A 20,103-nucleotide genomic window follows, 5' to 3' on the forward strand; every position below is an offset into this window, starting at 1 on the left:
TTCAGCCCCATTTTCTTCACAAGTGGAAATACAATTTCAAGATTGAAAAACTAACAGTAGAATGTAGATCCTTTTCCTTTATTTGTCACCAATTAATCTCTATGTTCTTTGTTGGGGAGAATTAGTTATTTATCCAATGCTAAGTGGTTAGTTTCGGAGCCAAGAACCAATTCATGATTGGCTGGTCCCACATTTCCAAGTATTGGCTGGGTGCTAGGGAATCTGAGGATTCTCAGGCTGTCTTTATAGTCAGGATCAATATGCCATTCACATATCTGTCTAAATTTGACTGGAACATCTTTGTAGTTTCAATCTGTGTCAGAAATAGCAGATGGCCTGTGTCTCCAGAGCACTTTGTCACAGTTAACCATTTACTTGTGCCTGACTTCGAGAACTACCTGTTGAAAGTGTCAGGGGATGCGGCTTCTGTACCTATTCCTACTCACAGCAGAACTGGCTCACAGTTCAGTGTGGGCTCAGGAGTTATTCTTCCATGAGTGTTTGGCACTCTCAATAACCACGGTACTTCTCATGGTCTTTCCAAGCCTCATCAGAGGAGTACAACTTCCATCTACTGATCTGTCTCTGGAACATCATCCAAGAGCTTATTTCTATCAAAAAACTCTCCATTTTTTCGGATAATAAAATGGAGATCAGAAAGGCAAGTGCCTTGCTCAAGCTTAATATGTGGCAAGTGGCACAAGCAGGAATAAATGCCCAGGCTGTGCTGTGCAATCAGGTGCACATGGGAACTCACTGTCTCCATCATGGTGGGTGGGACCCCCTGTGCCTGATGTAATGTGAGTGTCCCGCTGTGCCAAGTTCTTTGCGTAGGATCCTGGAACAGGGTAATCTCAGAGAGACCTGGCACTTGCAACCAGAATGTCTGAATCAGATCCCAACTCAGCTAACTTCATATATTTGGTGATTTTTCATGAAAGGTTTTAAAATTTTAAAAGCCTTGCAAAAATATTTTGATTGCACCATGAACTCTGTCAACCACTGTGTCCTTGATCTACCCCTGATGTGACACTCTGTTGTCCTTCAGTCATTTACCTTCAGTTCAGTTCCTCATGTTTAGCAGGGTGACTTGAGGTCAGAAATGTCACAGAAACCAGAAAGACCCATAGAAGAGTATTTATATCCTGAGAACAGTAACAATTTATTCAATCTCCACTAAATTCTAGAAATTATATTGAGGGCTTTACTCATATTTTCCTTTATCTATATAGAAATTTGAAAGGTCATTCAATCACATTTTCTTATTCTGAGAATCAGAGAGGCTCAGTGATTCACTCTGAGCTTGTGAGTTAGAAAGAGGTCAACTTATGACATCTGATTCAAAAACATAGACTCTTGCTACTAGGATGTCATAGAAGATATTCATTGACACACTATTGGAAAGATCTGTGAACATACTTGTATGTAGACGCTACATAAGACATTCATTGATATACTGTTGGAAAGGTCTGTGAACATACTTGTATGTAGAATTAAGATCGGTACCACTGTTCCTGCATGCTTTTTCTTCCCCAAAGGTAGCTCCAGAAATAAATTTGCTGTGCAACTGGGAACTGGTCCCTATGCATATTATTAGTTCAACTATGCAGATTTTCAAAGCCGTAAGTGGGGTCATATTGCTTTAAAATTTTTGTTTGTTTGTTTTTCGAGGACAGGGCTTCTCTGTGTAGTTTTGGTGCCTGTCCTGGATCTCACACCATAGACCAGGCTGGCCTCAAACTCACAGAGATCCGCCTGGCTTTGCCTCCCAAGTGCTGGGATTAAAGGCATGCACCATCACTGCCTGGCAAGTAGGGTCATATTGTTAATACATGCTTGCTTTATTAAGTATCCCTAAACCACACTTCCAAAATACACTTTTCATTTTTCTAATAGATGTCTTAGATATATTCTGATTTATTTGAACATGCACTTATGAATGGAAAGATTTAGATTATTTCCATTTTGTCAGCCACAGGAGCAAAGTGCAAAGAGTCAACCATTCAGACCCTTGTGCAAGTGTTTCTGAGGGGCAGGGTTTTTTAAGAGGGACAGAGTGATCAGATCTGCCTCTCTCCATATTACAGACACAGCCATGCTGACCTTGGAAAGCCCACAGTGGTCCATCTATGGTTCCGTGCTGCATCTAAATGAGGAGTGAAGCTGGATGAACCTTGACTGTCTGATGTTTTTCTTCCTTCTACATTACCATTTCTAGTTTATTTTTACTTCCTTCCATGCTAGTTGGTACCTTGCCCTTCTTTTCTACTTCTATCTGCCCCTACTTACTTATTTACAGAGTTTGTCTCCTGACTTTGAAGTAAGAAAACACACAGCTGTCTAGTGCATGCCAGAAACTGGTGGTGAGCCCTTATGATCATGGTGAGCACTAACGCTCCTCGACTGGCCTAAGGTGTATGAATCACTGTTCTATTGGGTGGGACTGAGTGCTGTGATCATGGTGATTAGGGCACAGTGGAGAATAGAGACAGCTGGAGCAGGCGGGACCCATGGGAGGGTTCCAACTGTGTACTCCCTTACCTTCTCAGTATAGTTCACTTGATGATGTCCTGGTGTTTAACTTACGGACAAAGATAGTGTGGACTGCTGAAAGGGTGAACGCCTACCATGAAGGATTGCAAAGCACACAGTGACTTGCTTATGGTCTCCAACTTTCAGGGTACTTTGTTATCTTGGTGAATGAGAGCTGTATATCTTCTAAAGTGTTACTGTCAATCCGAGTCACCTGTTTTTTATGAGGACCATGGGTTAATAGTCTTTCCCTTCACTGAAGTAAGGCATTATTTAAATTTTATTATTTAAAAATTACTTTAAATTGTCGGAGCTTTGGGGGATGGTTTAATAAATGATATTTTAGCTACAAGAAAGAATAATCTATTGCCAATAAATGTCAGTATTCAGTAGAATATTTTAATGTCAAGGGAAAATGCTGATGATCTATTGCTAAGCATTAAAAGCTGGTTACAAATGATGTGCCTTAGATGACCCAAGTCTATAAAAAAGTAGATAGAAAAGAAAGGAGCCGGGCGTTGGTGGTGCTTGCCTTTAATCCCAGCACTTGGGAGGCAGAGCCAGGCGGATCTCTGTGAGTTCGAGGCCAGCCTGGGCTACCAAGTGAGTTCCAGGAAAGGCGCAAAGCTACACAGAGAAACCCTGTCTCGAAAAAAAAAAAAAAAAAAAAAGCAAAAAAAAAAAAAGAAAGGACTGAAATGTGAGGAAAGTTGTAATAGTGTTTGTCCTTGGTAAATGGAAAAATTTATTTTTAAAAATTATAATTTTACAACTTACTGAAATTTTCATCTTTTCCCTTGCAAAATCATATAGAACATTTAGAAGGAAAGAAAATGATGCATTAAAATTTTTCTGACTCTTCTCTCCTTCCTCCAAATTTGAGATTCATCTGTTTTAGCATCATGCATGGTACAGATTTCCAGAGACATTTCAGTGGCATTATTAGATTGCTGCTGTTCTCTCAAAAGTGCCCAGGGAGGTGGCTCAGTCCAGACTGTCATCCCAACAGCCCCATGCATCCTTCTATAAAGTTCCTGGCTACTGTGGAGGCCGACTTTATGGGTTCAGTGGACTACTGAGGTCTAGCTTCAATGAATCACCTCTTTATCTGTGACCAACCTTCTGGGCCTGCTCAACTCTGTGGTTCCCAACAGAAGTGTAGGGAGCTTGGGTGGGCAGAGGGGAGAAGTCTTGGGATAATTTCAGAGGGGATCAGAGTTCCAATGCTGAAGTAGGGGCTTTCCAGAAGGGATCTATCACCCCATGGAATGTTACCCAGGGAAGTAAGTGAGCATATTGTGAGGCCCAAAATGTCCCCAAGATGGAACTGCCAGCTGGCTCCTAGGAATGGAGGGACAGGCATATTCCTGAGTGCCCACTAGGTGGCAGGCCCTTTCCTGCCCTGAGTCCTTATGAGTCTCTCAAAGGCTTGGGGACACTGGTCTAAAGGGTTACTAGAAGGGACAGTTGAAACACAGATTCTAGGATCCATTCCATCTCTAGGCTCTCCAACTCAAAGGTCCAGCTGGGACCTCACATTCTTCTTTCTCTTTTCTTTTAGTCCTTCTTTTAGTAAAAGTCTCACTATGTGGTCCAAGCTGGCCTCCAGCTCACTGTCCTCCTCCTCCTTTAGCGCTGCATTTGGAGTGCTGGGGTTTCACAGCGAATCACCACACCCAGCTCAGACTCTCATTTCTAACAGCTGCTGGAACTCCTGTTAGTACCGCTCTCTGGGGTGCACATTTTGAGCCCAGGATAAGTCAACGTGGGTTCTGGGAAGGAAAGGAGGAGGTGGTATAGTTCCTGACACAGAATGTGAGGGCCTCTAGAGCTGGAGTCACCCGCCAGGCCACTTAGCATGAATGCAGCTAGTAAAGTTCTCATATGCGCTGCTTAAAATATGAGCTAGGAACCCTAAATAAGCTTCAAACAAAATGCATTTGAGAGGATTACACATATCAGTCAACAATTCTCAAATGATTTGAAGTAAGGGTATGAAGTAACCCCACCCATCAGACCAATGTATTCCTTTTCATGCTTAAGACGTTGGCACAGTTCTGGCCACAGGTGACTGATCAGGCAAGTCTGACAGTACCAAACTGGTCTGTGTCTGGCTCAGGGTGTGGCAGCCATTGATGAGGCATCTGGATTGTGGGTGATGATAAGGTGCTGTGAAGGTTTCTGAAGCTGGTTCTCCATTTCTCACCTTGCATCAGCAGAGAGTGACAATGATCAGTTTGCAGCCCACAAACCACGCATGAAAGTATTCTGGTCTAGCTTTGGGAGATTACCGATTTGGGGATGGGCTTGTTGTGCGGCCTCAAGCAGCCAATTTATTGTTTTGAATTGCTGAACCACAAGTTAAATTTGTATATGGTTCAAGGTCATTTGGTTCTTATCAGTTACTGCTGGGGTGCTTGGAAGGAGGCTAATCGAATGTTCCTTTGGCTCAAATGCTCTTTCTTCATGCTTAGACATCAAGCGTAATGTCCTGGACACAGTAGGCCCTGTACAAACACTAGAAAATAAATGCAGATAAGAGTAGGCCAGGACGTCAACCGTTTTCAGGGTGGTGGCCAGCCAGGAAGAAAATGCCCAGTACAAACGGCCCTCAGACAACACTTTCTTTATGGACTTTATAGACACAGCAGATCAATGGAGCCAACAGAGAAGAACCAACTCCCAAGGGAATGTAGGCCTCACTCGTCAGTGTGCTAAGACGTGAGGGAAATTCACTTCAGTAGATTCTTGGGCTTTGTGACTCAGGCCACTTGGGTGTCATTTCCATGCTGAATCAGGACACTGTTGTATGCCCAGGTCAAAGTGAGCCTTGGTGGTATCTCTGGAAACCTCACAAAGTTTGCCTCCCTTGTTTTTCTTTCACTACCAGAATAACGGACACGCACTTGGATGATTTAGGAAGAGCTGGAAGCTGATCTGAGCTTCATAAAACAACCCACCTCCCCACCCTCACCTGTTCAACTCCCCCAGCTCCATTCCTTGCTGGGCTACTCAAGGAATTTATGTGACTTAGGATGTACAGCCAATAAGAATCATCACCGGAAAAATGGGAGCTGCTATTTAAAGGGCACTGCAAGTCAGGTACTGTGCTGAATGTTTAAGTACATTATATTAGGTAGTTTTTTTTATCAACCTAACATTTATATAAGTTTGCTCTAAACATACAGTGGGAAGGCTGGTATCCTAGTCCAAATGTGTCAATCTCAAAATGTTGCGCAGCCATTTTTCTGTGGAGTCTTATACCCAAAGACTGTAACTTGTCTGTTTATCTTTTCTTTTTTTGAAGGTGTCTCATATTTAGCTTTAGTTAGCCCCAGACTTGCTATCCTTCTGCCTCAGCATCCTGTGTGCTGGAACTCCCACCCCCTTTTACTTTCAAGGTATTTCAACAAACTGAAAGTTTAGTGTTTAGAACTCTACATATCTAAGAACAAAATTCCTCATAATAGGGACAGCGCTCTGTGAAGGAATGTGTTTGGGTCCCAGTTGTGAAGGAGTCAAATTCAGTTCACTATGTTCTTAAATCATGAGGATGTTGGCATTTCACTATAAATCAAAGACAGACAAGGTTTTACTGCAACCTATAAAATCTGAAGATACAATCTGCTTGTAAATCTAAGTTGTAGTTCAAGTAAATATGCATGTACACACCCACTCACACGTGGAGACTCACCTGTTTTACATCCCCACTTCTTTGAAAAAAAATCTTATTTTGCCATTTTTCTAAATACCCTTTTCAAAATCTCAAAGTCTCTCCTAGAAATGGCTGCATAAACAAGACTGTAATAATGGCTAGACCAATGGGCATATTAAGGTGGAAGGTGGAAATTTCACAGGGTCCCACCCCTGGACAAAGAACTACAGGCAACTAATGATTCCAGAGAGAGAATTAGCCTCTCCCAAGTATGAACCCCTTATTGGTTGTGCAGTGCAGAGCGGTCAGCCCTGAAACAATAGGTCTGCAAACAACAAAACAGACCCAGCAGGTTGCATTTATGTATTTGTGCATACACATACACACATGCATATGTATGTATGTCACAATAATAATCAAAGAAAAAGGAGCCATCAAGTTGAGAGTAGGATGGGGCACATGGGAGATGTTGAAGGGAGAGTGCCTGGGAGGAAGTAGAAGGAGGAGAAGGAGGGGGAGGTAGTGTAATTCTATTTCAATTTAAAGCATTTAAAAAAACCATTTAATCTTCTAATAATCAACACAGAAGTTCAAGTATCACCTCTCAAAAGGAACATGGTATTCCTGCCTGTGCTCCAATCAGAGCTGAGGATGCGATCTTCGGATAATGCATTTCAAGGGAAAACATCCACCTCAGAAATTGGATCTTTCTGAGTAAACTGGAAGTTATGGAGGTTCTGAAGTGTTTCCAGAAAGTCAGGAAGACCTGGGTTCTTATTCGTGAGTGATAAGTGTAACTGTGGCTTATGTTCAAGACAGGGCAGTGCTATGCTTCTTCATGGCTCATCCTTTATTCTGTATCGATACATTGTTATTTGATTGTGAGATTTTCAATTTTCAAACAGACAATTTAAACTTTACCACAAGTAAAAACCAAAAGGCCAATCATGATCTTTTTAGCTTTTAGGCTCTCAACTGGAAACGAATGGGTAGTTACAAGAACTTGGACACTTACAGACACAGGCTGCTTTAAGAAGCAAAGATTTTGGGCAACCCTAAGACCATAACGCGATCAGCATGGAAGACATCTGTCAGGTGGGGTGGCCTGAGGTGACAGCAGCTAAGTCTTATGTGATCAGGAACCTGGGCAGCTTTGGCTGGTTTTGCTTCCCCTCTTGAGGTGACTATCTCCTCCTTCATGAGGTGACAACTGCCTAACACCCTAATCTTCTCTCCATGACCATGACACAGGATTTAGTGACCACAAGACATGTTAAAATCTCCCTGTCAAGCATGAATTGTCTATGTAGGTTAAAGGCAGGCATCGAAATCCCGTTAGCTACTGGTGCAGCTGGGATAAGAAACATATGCACACGCACACACTCAGAAACACACCACAAAACAAGTAGTTACGAAAGCAGCAATGTCTGTTTCCACTCAGATGGAAGTAGAATTAAAGATCAAATTAACAACACATTTGCTCCTTAAATAAATAAAAGGGATCTCTCCTCCAGTGTTGGGGTATGGCATGAAGTGCTTGCCTTAGGATCCTGCTTGTTTATTTATGCTTAAAAGAAAATTAGAGGATGAAGACAACATGGAGGATCAGCCAGGGAAACACACTGACACTAGGCAGGTGAAGAAATGGAGGAGGAGCACCACCCTGGAAGAGATGCAGACGTGTGGTAATGGTCTAGTAGGAAGTGGGTTACCTTTACATTTCTTCTCTTCGGTCTGGAAGGTCTGGGCACTTGAGACGCTCTGATCGTTCACATCGTCAGGATCCAGATGGAATATAGAACTTGTCCAAGTGGCCTGGATGAGGTGTGGGGATGCTTGCTCATCCTTCAGTGCACCGCGCCTCTCCACATGGCTCTTCCTGTGCAGGCAGGCTTCGGACATTCCTACGAGCTTCCAGTCCTGTCCTCGCTCTGGACGGGGCTTCTGTTTGTCCCAGGCTGGAAGGCCATTTTCTGGTGGGAGGGGAGTGAAAACGTGAGATAACAGACTGTAGGTATTGTCAAGGTTTTGCTGAGATTGTGTGTCTTGGAAGCCAGTTGCTGCTCCGTCCTTTTGGGCTGACACTGTTCCCATGCACCTCCACTATGATGTCAGGACATGCTGAGGCTGTTAGCGCTGGGCACAGAGCCACCGAAGCTGGATGGCCTGTTGGAGTAACCAACACAATTACCCCCTCTCCGTTTCCCCAGCTTTTCCACAGCAAGGCTCTACTAGTCTCACCACTAGAGAAGCAGCCCAAGAGCAAGCTGATACTGGTTTATATCACTGCTTAGATGACCATTTGAGGTCTTAGGAGTCAGGGCTGGCCATGACCTTAGGTCGGATCCTTAGGATATAGCACATCCGGGATGTAGCCTCGTTTGACTTGGGTTTTATCACAGACTGACCTGAGGGACATTGGGCACACTCAAGTGGCCACACTGAGACTGATAAGCTGCCATTCTTACTATTTTCTACTCTTATGGCAAAACTAAGGGAACAGGAAGGAGCCACCATCAACAAAACACAGCATGGAGCAGCAACAGCCCCCAAGCCTAGATCCAGATCATTCACATGGAAGTTCTGAGTTCAATGGAGCCCCAAATGGGCCATGAAATCACATAAAGGTCATGCTTCCTCTGTATGCCAAAGACAGAAGGATGAGCCTGGATCTCTCAGGTTGGGTACCAGAAAGCTAATATTTTATTGTTTTTGAGTTCGGTCTATGGTGTTTGTAGGCCTGTTCTCTAGAATGGGCAAAAATAGAATAATATAACGAATTTTTTACTGAGAAGCATCTTCTCTATTGACAATTTTCACCTTATTCAATGTCTTTACTATATAGGAAGATAAAGTAGAGGACAAAAATAATAAGAACACACACTCACACATCACATACATACTACACATACACTTATACCACACATTCACACACACACACTGCACACACACAACACACTCACATTCACACACATCATACACTCACACTCATACATACCACACACTGACACTTACATGCATATACCATACACACACACTCACAGTCACACACACACACTCACATGCACACACCACACACTCACACGTGCAAAGTACAACCTACTTGGTCACCTGTTTCCAGAAATTCTTAGCAGCTATATGTCAGAATTAGGAATACTACAATTTATAAATGAAGTTTTCAAATTCTAATTTTTTGGTAGTGCTGGGTGATTGAACCCAGGGCCTTGTACATGTCAGGCTAGTGTTTCATCACTTGGGCACATCCTTTCTGGGTGAATTTTCTGTTATGCTGAAGTTAACAAAAGGCCACAGTTGAATCCCTGGTGCTTACCAGGACCAATCCATCTGGGCTTGTGCCTTGGCATGGGAGATTTGTCAAATTGTTTAATAAAAGAGTTAGGCATTCTTTGGGTTTCTAGAGCACTCTTCCTGAAGCTACCAGAACCTTAAGCTAAGATAGTCTGGATGGTTGATCTGGAAGCATCAGCTGTCAGAAGTCACTTTTGGAAGTAATGGTTCCCGTTCTGAGTCTCATGTTTTCAGACCCATGCACACTCAAATTTCTGATCCAGGAGAATGCAAATGACCACTGAGTAGGGATCTGCACAGGATTTCTTTTCTTTCTTTCTTTTTGAAAAAGATTTATTTTAGTTTTATTGGTGTGTGCTCCCTCTCTCTATATATACCTGTGTGTGTGTGTGTGTGTGTGTGTGTGTGTGTGTGTGTGTGTGTTTACAAGTGTGTATGCAAAGTGCCTGCAGAGCCCAAAAGGCCTCATCAGATTGGCTAGAGCTAGAGTTGTGAGCCTCCTGATGTGGGTGCTGAGAATCAAACTCATGTCTTTTGGAAGGGTAGGAACCAGCCCTCTGAACTGCTGAGCTGTCTCTCTAGCCCCCAGAACAGGATTTCTTTGCCTAATATATGGAAGTGCTGTGGCTTGAAGTGAATCCTGAATCCTGTAGGAGAATGCCACTATGTGCTGGGTTTTGGGTTGTACCAATTGCTTTGGAATTCTCCACACTTAGGATTGTGTGAGCCATTGCACTGGGCAGGTTAAGCAAACACAGTGCTTTTGTCTCTGGGTTTATAAGGTATTGCTCATTGCATGGTGAATCAACTCTTCCACTTTCCAAGCATGCCCACCACTGGTGCAATTACAGCCACTTATTCCCACTGTCCGTTGACAGGAAACAACAGGTTGAGATCTTCAAGATTGTATTGCATTTCAAACTAAATATCTGTGTAGAGTTCACTCAAGAACCTATCATCCACGAGGGTTTAAGTTTCTTGTGAGCTAATTACTAGTGGCTGCAGACAAAGGTTAATCGTGGGCCTGGAGAGACTCACTGTACTCCCACAGATACAGGCAAGCTCACCCATGCATGTTTCTGCTCTTCCCATTTTATTTTCAGAGAATATATCCCCCAGCAAATTGTATCCTGTAAAGTTCAACTTAAACTTCCCAGAGGATTTTTAACATATGATATTTTTGCACTAATTTCTAAAAGCTGGTAGTAATTCCCTAGCCCTAACAAAAAATGCAGAAATTGGGCAGTTGCTATTCCTTATTGAATCTGGGTCTCAGATGAAAGATGTGTAAGGACTATGCACACAACAGGACATTCTGTGTCAAAGTAGAGCCCATTAAAACTTGTTCTGCATGTCCCTTGGGCCAGCAAGAGGGGGTTTCCTCTAGTAAGGCTGGCTATGTTTGGGGTAAGGTAAGCGATAGGATTGCCTTCCACTTTCCTAAGAAAAACACTTGAGATGGTTTAGGTAAAGGGCTCCATTCACAGGAGGCATTTACAAGTTCATAATTGCTGTCTGCAATTACATTCAAAATAATGATATTCAGTTGCTTAATTGGCAGGTTTATGGGATACACAGTGCTGGGAAAACTGGAGACTGAGAAACCCTGGCTGGCCCATAGGAAAATGCAATAGGAATTTCTTTAAAGAGAATACTTGATTCTTATCCACTTAAGCGCAGGGGAATACGAACAATTCTTACTCCATTCCCAAGGAAGGAGGGGGGCACCCATGGTGCCAGCTCCATAAATCCTACTTATTGGTGTGTGTTCAGTGATGAGAACTACAAGCTCTACACATACGCAGCTGGCAAACCGTCTTTGAGATTTTTTCCCTATTACTATACCCTGTGTCCCTCTCCTTCCACTCCCCCAAAGCTCATTTCTTTTTAGAGGAATCAACATGCTAAAGAGAGTCAGTTGGTGACTCCCAACCCTTGGCAGCTATCAGAATCACCACAGGTGCTAATCACAGCACTGAAGACCCAGTTTTTAAAATTGGGCCAGGGCCTCAGCATGGATAATTCTGCTAAGTTCTTCAGGTGACTGAGATAACCAACAGAGCCTGAGATCCAAAGGACTGAGATAAATTTAAGGTAATAAAACAAATTATTGGCATTTGGGGAATAAATTGTATATTCTCTCAGCCTCTAATGTTTTACACATCTTTAGATAATGTTTCAGATAGTTTTTATTGTCAAGTTGACACAACGTAGTCATTTGAGAAGGAGGAACCTCAATTGAAGAACCGCCCTTTTCGAATTGACCTGTGGCCATGTCTGTGAGAGATTGTCTTGCTTGATGACTGATGTGGGAGGGCACTGTGGGCATCACTATCTCTAGGTAGGCACGGCATGCTGTCTGAGCATGAACCAGTTGGTGGGCCAGGAAGCAGCATTCCTCCATTGTTTCTGCTTGGGTTCCTGTCCTGACTTCCCTCAGTATTGGGCTGTAACCTGGAAATACGAGGTATACTAAACTCTTTTGTCCCCTAAGTTGCTTCTGATCCTGTTGTTTAGTACAGTCGCAGACAGAAAACTAGGTAGTGAAGACTTGTATTCTCATTCACAAATCCCCCAGCTGTTGTTGGGTCTTCTGAGTGAAGCCCTGAACATCAGGCACTGGTTGGATATCATCCTGAAGATGCAGGTATGGATGTAAGTAGGTATTTATTCAAAGAGAATGCTTGGGATGTTATCTGGAATACACTGCTCATAGTGGTAGAAATCAATTTTTTAAAGGCCCAGGGATGTAACTCAGTTGGTAGAGTGCATGCCTAGCACACACAAAGCTCTGGGTTCAATCCTCACAGTCACACTTACAAGACATAGTAGCATATATCTCAGCAACAGATGCAGACAAGAGGATCAGAATGTCAAGGATCAAGGTCATCCTCGGCTACACAGAGAGTTGGAGGCCAGTCAGGCCTACATGAGACTCTGTCTCAAAAGAGGGAGGGGTCAGTTCTTTGCTTAGCATTCATAAGGACCCAGGTTTGAGTTAAAAAAGGGGAAGATCCTATAAATAACCATATCTTATTAGTCATGAGATATAAACCATTTGTTCTTAGCTGATATCTGGCTTTTAACACAGCATTCTATACAAAAAAGAGTTAATCAATATAATTTGTCAGTTATGATACAAATTGATAGATGGAATAAAAGAAAACAGCTAGCTGGGACATGTGAATTAACACAAGAGAAACACGCTCCTGGTTTTCTCAAGGGAGTTTAGACACAAATAATTGAATCTGCATTTCATGTCTGCCATTCTAATGACTTTGAGTGCCATAATACTGAACTACATGGTCTTCAGCAAAAGAGAAATGAGCATAAACCTCAATAACTTAACCACCTACATCTTATCTCTGGAAATGATAAGAGGTGATGGAAAATAAATCTGTCTGTCAAGGAAGGGAAATTATACTAAAATATTCAAGTATTTCAGGACACAAAGGCCAGTTGATATCTTAGAAAGGAACTAAAGTAAAGGAAATAAGATTATGACCAAATGGCCAGAAGGGTCATCTGAGTAGGCTGGGAGTTCCTATCACTCATTCAGAAAGTGTTTAGCTTATATTAAAAGGCCATTGATATCAGGCACTGAGTCAGAGGGCACATGTATAACATGATCTGAAAACAACCCAGTTGTTCCGTTAAAACTGTTTCCAGTTACGAGAGCTTGTACACCTCAGTTTGGTCTAGAATTCTTTCAAAGGAATGCTTCTTCCTTCATATTTCTGGTATCTCCAAAAGAGAAGTTTATTAGAGAGGAAAAAACAAAAGCAGAAAGAAGAGAAAAAAGGAAGGAAGGAAGGAAGGAATGGAGTAAGGGAAGAAAGGTTACTTTTGCAAATTTGGAGATGTAGCTATTTCCTATTTAAGAAATTGAGTATTGAGTGAATACATCACTGGGTTCCACGTTTATGACTTTGCAATCAAAGCAGAATATCATGGCAGCAGGGGTTTGTGGTACAGGAGCTTCATAGTTGTCAAATGGCAGAAAAATAGCTATACAGACAGAGGACCCCAAGCCAGGGACCCCAAAGCCACCCCTAGTGACTTCCCCTCCAATAACCCCTTTCTCTTACTTTCGCTGTTTTGCAATAAGGTCATGTTAAGATCCAAGGAGTAAACACACTCAACATGTCAGTGCCCTTGAAACCATGCCTGGTGTGTTAAAAGCCCTTCATTTATGCATCCCAACCACCTTTCTTTCCCTTCCCCCATGCTCCCAACTCCAGTCTCCTCTAAGCTTGACTTTCAAAGAACACCCCTGCAAGAAAGGAGCTGGATCTAGACATCATGCCACCAGGTCAGTGACTGAGAGTCTGAGACCAATGATATCATGCCACCAGGTCAGTGACTGAGAGTCTGAGACCAATCACCACCCAGCAGAAGCTGTGGTTTAAGGTTAATGCCTGGAAAGTGTTGGGCTATAGTCTGAGGATTGACTCGAAGAGCAGATTTCTAGTTGCTGTGAGAGATATCATGAGAAACGGTGGGATGAAGAGTTCCTCTATCATTAAGAGGTAAGTTTTGGGGTTCAGATAACAGTGGTGAAGGCACAACTTGACTCTTACACAGCCTTGAAGGTATATGTCTTTCCAAGATTAGCTGAAGCAATCTTCATCCTCCTGATTTCCCTGGCACTTTCTACCCACCACCTCCTTCCATGCGCTGCCTTCCACCTGTGATCCCATTTACATACACGTATGCAATGTCTTTATTTTTTGATGTTGCTGTAATAGACGCAGTGCCTAGCATAATGTCCTAAGTGCTATTTAATGCCCGTCCCTCCCTAACAAGCCATTAGCTGTGTGCTGGCTGCTTGTCTAGTTTCTGTGACAAAATTACCTGACTGAAAACAACCTAAGGAAGGAAAGCTGTTGAATGTCCCAAGACATACAGTCCACTGTGGAACAGAAGGCATGACAGCAGGCCTGTGAGGTGGTTGGCCAGACTACATCCACAGAAGGATGCAAAGGCCAGATGGGAAGTAGAGTCAGGCTAGAAACTCTCAAGGACGATACCCAGTGATATACTTCCCCCAGTGAGACTCCATCTCCTAAAGTTTCTACAACCTTCCAAAACAGCACCCCCAGCTTGGGGTCAAGTGTTCAAACAGCCCGGTGAGGGACATTTCACATTCAAACCACAATACTTTGCAAAGGTAAAGCATTTCCTCAGCAAACTCCCACTTTCTTATTCAGTGTCTCAGGGGATCCATCACTGCAGGCCACTCAGGCTCTTGTGATCTTCATCTGCCCAGGGCTGCCAGTGGAAAGGAAAGCCGCTTGCAGTATAGAATTGTGGGCCCCTGCTGGTCAAAGGTCACACTCTGGCTTTGCCATGTATGGGCTATGATTTGGGGCAGACTGATCCACGTGTTTGTATCTCTTTCTTGAATATCTGTAGTACTTGTTTATGACTTCTATGCAAGGCAACACCTTGCTCTGTCCTCTGTGATTATCCAAATGGCACATGCTTGTCTTGTCTGACTGGATTCTACCCCATGTCTCCATCTCTCAGCCATAACATGATATCACCCATAAATATTTGAAGTAACTGAACACAACCAAGAGAGCTCTAAATACCCTCGAGGTTGAACAGAGTACATGTGATCTTCTAATGCAGGAATTCATATTCATTGAGCTCTAACATGCTCAACACAGGCCAGTCAGCCTTACTGGTCAGCATCAAAGTTCTAGAACAAGGCAGCTGGGCCATGAATAGATGTAGCTATGAAGCCTCAAACAGCTCTGTGAAACCCGCAGACATGAAGGCATCTAGATCGTCAAGATGGTTCCATGTTTGCCATCTGTCTTCCATGAACACTGCCTAATGCACAGGCTTAGCTCATTGCCTGTCACAGGACCTGTGTCTGGGGAAGATGTCCACAAGGGACACCAGGATAAGGCTGCTTGAGGTAGATCGGTTAGTTGGCTCCATCTGGGTTAAGTGGGCAGGTCACTGGAAGGGTCTGGTGTTTCTCAGTGTCTTTGGATCCATATGAAGTGGGTCTGCCTGGCTTGGGCATCTTCAGGAACAGGGCCTGGTGTGCCACTGCTTACATTCATGAATGACTTGGTGGGGAGAACCTCCCTAGCTGATGTCAAAAAAACAAGAGATGGGGGTGACTCAGAAGTCACATGGTTGAGATAGAAGGCTACATGACCTTCAGTAGTTTCATTAATAATTCAGGGTGGAAAAACTTCAGAGGGTTAATATGAAGATGACAGAGGCCAATGTGTATGCGTAGTGTGGCATGGGCCAAAGTACTCTTGGTGCTCAGTGTGGTTCCTTTCTCTTTCACACTAACAAGTACAGAGCATGTACTACTATGCTGTGTTCTTCTTATAGGAAGGAATCTGCAGGCTCCCCTCCCAGTTCCCTTTATCCTTCAACAGACAGAAATGTTTTAAGCCTTCCTGGGCTTAACTTTCCCTCACTACTATGGCTTGGGATGAATTTCTATCCTTTGGAAGATACGTTGTGCTCTAACAATATGCAATCCTGTTCCATTTTTAATATCTTATTGGTAAATCCAGTGTTCCCAATGAAAAGACTCAGGTAGGTCAGGAGACTGGGCCCACATATTACTTTTGTCCTTTCCATAATTTATACCTACAGATGAGAGTGGAATGTTCCGGCCATTGTAAGGCATGGGGGCTTACATTACAGCTGGGTACCAGCCTTCTAGGTCACTGGCTTTTAAAGAAATTGGTGGTAGGGAGGATGATAAAGGAAGGTAATAATTTTTTATTATGTGTGAGGTACATTAAAAATTATCAAGAATTGGGCTGGAAAGATGGCCCATCAGTTAAGAGCACTGGCTGTTCTTCCAGAGGACCTGGGTTCAATTCCCAGCATCCACATGGCAGCTCATAACTGTTCATAACTCCAGTTCCAGGGGGATCTGACACCCTCACAGAGACATAAATGCAGGCAAAATATCAATGCACATAAAATAATTTTTTTAAATCACCAAGTATTTACTATTTGAAGAACTAATAAAGCACGAAAAATATTGTTATTGCATGAGTGCCTGCAGTATACCCCAGCATGCACACATCACCTCATCAGCCAAATATCTGACCCAAGAAACCAAACCAATACTAGATCTCCTTTTAACCAATAAACAAACACGCACAGCATGTAGGAAGTTCACCGATTCCTGTGTTTCTGTTTAGAACATTTTAGAATATATTATTATTAGGAATTCTCTTGATTGGCTTCTTGAACTCCAGGGACTTTGGCTTGCCTATGTAGCCTGGAGCTGGGTATATGAAAAATTGCCTGCTTCCTGAGCAGAATCAAACCAAGGCCCACAGCTTCCCAAGAGTGTTTTTTTCTAGTCCCCACACTACTTCCACCAAATCTCCCTTCCTTCACGTCCTCCCCTCTCCAAGAGCTAAGCATCTGTGGCCATTTCAAGATCTAGAGTAGAGTTCTCCAAAAAGATGAAAAGGAGCCAGGAAGAAAATTTCCATTGACAATTTAAAAGGAAGCAAGCTCATTGAGAGCATTTGTTCACATGTAGAATGAACGGATGGACAGATGGAAGGCCAGGGTGACAGGGAAGTGTTCAGATGCTCTGACTAGGATGTGCCCATCTCAAGGGCAGCTCTAATGCCTCACCCCTGAGACTCTGCGGTGAGGCCCCTGTGTGGCAAAACCAGCCTCTGCACAGCCTGGCAGCCTGGCAGCCACTGCTTTCCATCTTTGTCCTGCTAGCACCTGCCTATCAATTTCCCTCCAGTTGAGCCCGGGCTCCTCTCTCCATGGAGGCGTGTAGATTCAGGCTTCCTGTCACAGAAATATTAAGCCGTTTCACCAGCAGGGACTCCCCACATCTGTGGGTGAGATTGGAGACCTTAAGAGACAGATCTTCCCCAGGGCTGGTGGCTCCTACTCCTCTGTTTCTACTGCAGATTCTGTAAAAGGGTTGATTGACAGTCTCAAGGAAAACAATCACCGTGGGCATAGAGACCTCAAAGAATTATTCTGAAGCCAGAAACTGCAAGCATAGTCTCCCAGTAAGTGAAAATAATCAACATTAAAAAACAAAACAAAAATGAATGTGTGTTTCGGACATTTAAATGGATGTCTTAATCTATTTTTAACATACAGTCTGAAATAAAGCTGAAAAGCAAAACAATAACAGTTGTGTTTAGAGATGGCTGAACTCTCTTCACTGGAGAGGCAACAAGGTGGTGACTAGTTCATGGTGGCATCTGAGAGCCACTTAACTGGAGCAACTGTCTGAGCGCTGAGCTCTGGCCGGAGCCCTGCGAGGAGACAACGCTCTCCCTGGAGTCACACTAGCCCCCTCCTCAGGAGTGGCTGCTTGCTTCCCATAACTCACACTGGATGTGAGCAGCAAGTTCTCAGGTTAGATGGCTCAGACTCTGAGGCAACCACACTAGAGATCACAGGGTTTCTGTTCAGCAGGTCAGAGAGGCGCCCGTTGCTGCAGGAACCGTCCTAGTCAGGAGCCTCACCAGGGGCAGCTGTTCATTTACTGCAGGGCTGGATTTCTCTTGTGTTCTTGTATAAGCATCATGTTTATTCTTGTTGACAGTCTGAACTCACATTTTGAAAAAGCAGACTGGCTCTGTTTTGTGTTCCCAAATGTGAAATATCATTTTCAAAAATAGGAAATGAATGTGTATCTATTTTAACTTTGGAAACTAGGAATAGGGTATAATTTACAGATAAATCACAAACTTAGAGAGTTAATTTTTTTTTCAAATAAAAGGTAAAATAGTGCTCTTGGGTGAGTAGACCTATTTCTTATTTCCCACAGTAAGAGGAGTTACACTGGATGGCAGTGAAGCACAGGTATTATTTTTATGTATTACACTCAAGGGGTAAAAAAATGGACAAAATATATATGATATAGGGCTGGTGAGGTGGCTCAGCAGGTACAGGTGCTTGCCGCCAAGCCTAATGACCCGAGTTCAATCCCAGGACCCACATGGCGGAAGAAGAGAATGGAATTCTGCAAGTTGTCCTCTGACCTGCATATGCACAATGTGGCATGAATATGCTCCCAGTCCCTATACATACATGCTCATACACACACTAAAAAGTAAATATAAAATTGTTAAAAGTTCTTTATACTCACATATGTTAATTGTATAACAGATAGCTCTATAAGTTGACTTTGTCTTACACACACACATGCACACACACATACATGTTAATTGTGTAACAGACAGCTCTGTAAGCTGTCTTTTCTCTGGGTTTTCATAGAATTTCACTATAATTTGCCTTTAAAATAACCAGGATCCATGTCAGGGAAGCTATTTCCTTCCTTTGGGGCCGTTTTGATGTGAGAAAGTTTGGGCTGGCTGCTGTGAGGGTCAGAGGCTCCTGGACATCAAGCACAGCCTTAGTCATCTTGATGGCTGATGAACAGTAATCTGGGGACTTTGGGGAGCAAAGACTTGGAGAGAACCTTCAGCTCCTCCAAATACTATGGGATGCATCAAAATATATTTGATGAAATGGGCCCTAGTAACATGATACAAATATCTAATGTCCCCTAGGATAATCTGGTTTAGCATCTGCGTTCATGGGTCCTGTCCCAACTACAGAAACAGCAGGGGGATGGCTGGTGTGGTGGCGGGCATCTGTAATCCCATACTTGAGAGACAGAGTCAGGAGGATTAGGAGTTCAAGGCCAGCTGGGGCTACAAACTGACCTGTTTATGGGTACAGATGGGCAGAGCTGCTTGGCCGCCAGATGTTCTTGGAAGTTTCCACAGTGCCAGAACAGGAGGAGGAGCAGGCAGGTCTCCTGCATTCTTCAAACCTTTTTAGTTTTGTCTTCAACTTTTCAATGACTTAAAATAGAGCCTGGCATCAGAGAGGGGTCCCCTCACAACTTTATCTCCCCCAGTGAGGGCAAGGTGTGCCTCAGGGTCTGTCATCCCGCAAGTGGTGGCAAATGTCTACGGGATGTTACTCAATATGTCACCCAGAGTCTGCAAGACAGTTCCTGGCTTCAGAACTGGTGGTTTAGACACTGCATGTTAGTAAGGTGACCATGAGTCTGAGGGCCTCTGGTCCCAGGCATAGTTTCCATATAAAGTAGAACTAATTTGGTAAATATGTAGCCCCCCAATTTCAGCCTTGGTGGAAATGAATATTTACTAGATAAAGATAAGGTCTGTGATTTCCTGCTCAGGACCCTGAGGGGTCAGAGACATAAACCATGGCAGGTTGAGGAAATGATGTACTGGAAACCAAAAGGGGCAGGCCCATTCCATGCTTCTGGTTCCCGAACAATTAGCTGGTCAATTTAGTTCATGAAATGAGAAAATCAAAATGCCAAGATTTCTGATTATAAGTTCATCTTTTCTTGGCAGTAAGTAAAGTTTTTCTCTCTAAAGACATTCAACAAAATCACAGAAGCAACAGCTTCCATTTTATGTCAGGCATCCACTCTGAATACTTTTTATTTTATGTTTTTTTTTTTTTTTTTTTTTTTTTTTTGGTTTTTCGAGACAGGGTTTCTCTGTGTAGCTTTGTGCCTTTCCTGGAACTCACTTGGTAGCCCAGGCTGGCCTCGAACTCACAGAGCTGCCTCCCGAGTGCTGGGA

General features: G+C 43.3%; 1 protein-coding gene across 13 annotated transcripts in view; it reads right to left on the bottom strand.

Annotated features, from left to right (window-relative positions):
* Positions 1-20,103, bottom strand: part of Thrb (thyroid hormone receptor beta) — a 372,411-nt gene that overhangs the window by 77,318 nt on the left and 274,990 nt on the right. For all 13 annotated transcript variants that reach the window (XM_015994018.3, XM_076544456.1, XM_042284359.2 and 10 more), the window contains one exon: positions 7,900-8,160. In XM_015994018.3, the coding sequence (XP_015849504.1) occupies positions 7,900-8,160 (261 nt within the window). The remainder of the gene's footprint in view (positions 1-7,899; positions 8,161-20,103) is intronic.

The sequence above is a fragment of the Peromyscus maniculatus genome, chromosome 9, assembly GCF_049852395.1.
Source record: "Peromyscus maniculatus bairdii isolate BWxNUB_F1_BW_parent chromosome 9, HU_Pman_BW_mat_3.1, whole genome shotgun sequence".
In the NCBI taxonomy this organism is placed as follows: domain Eukaryota; kingdom Metazoa; phylum Chordata; class Mammalia; order Rodentia; family Cricetidae; genus Peromyscus; species Peromyscus maniculatus.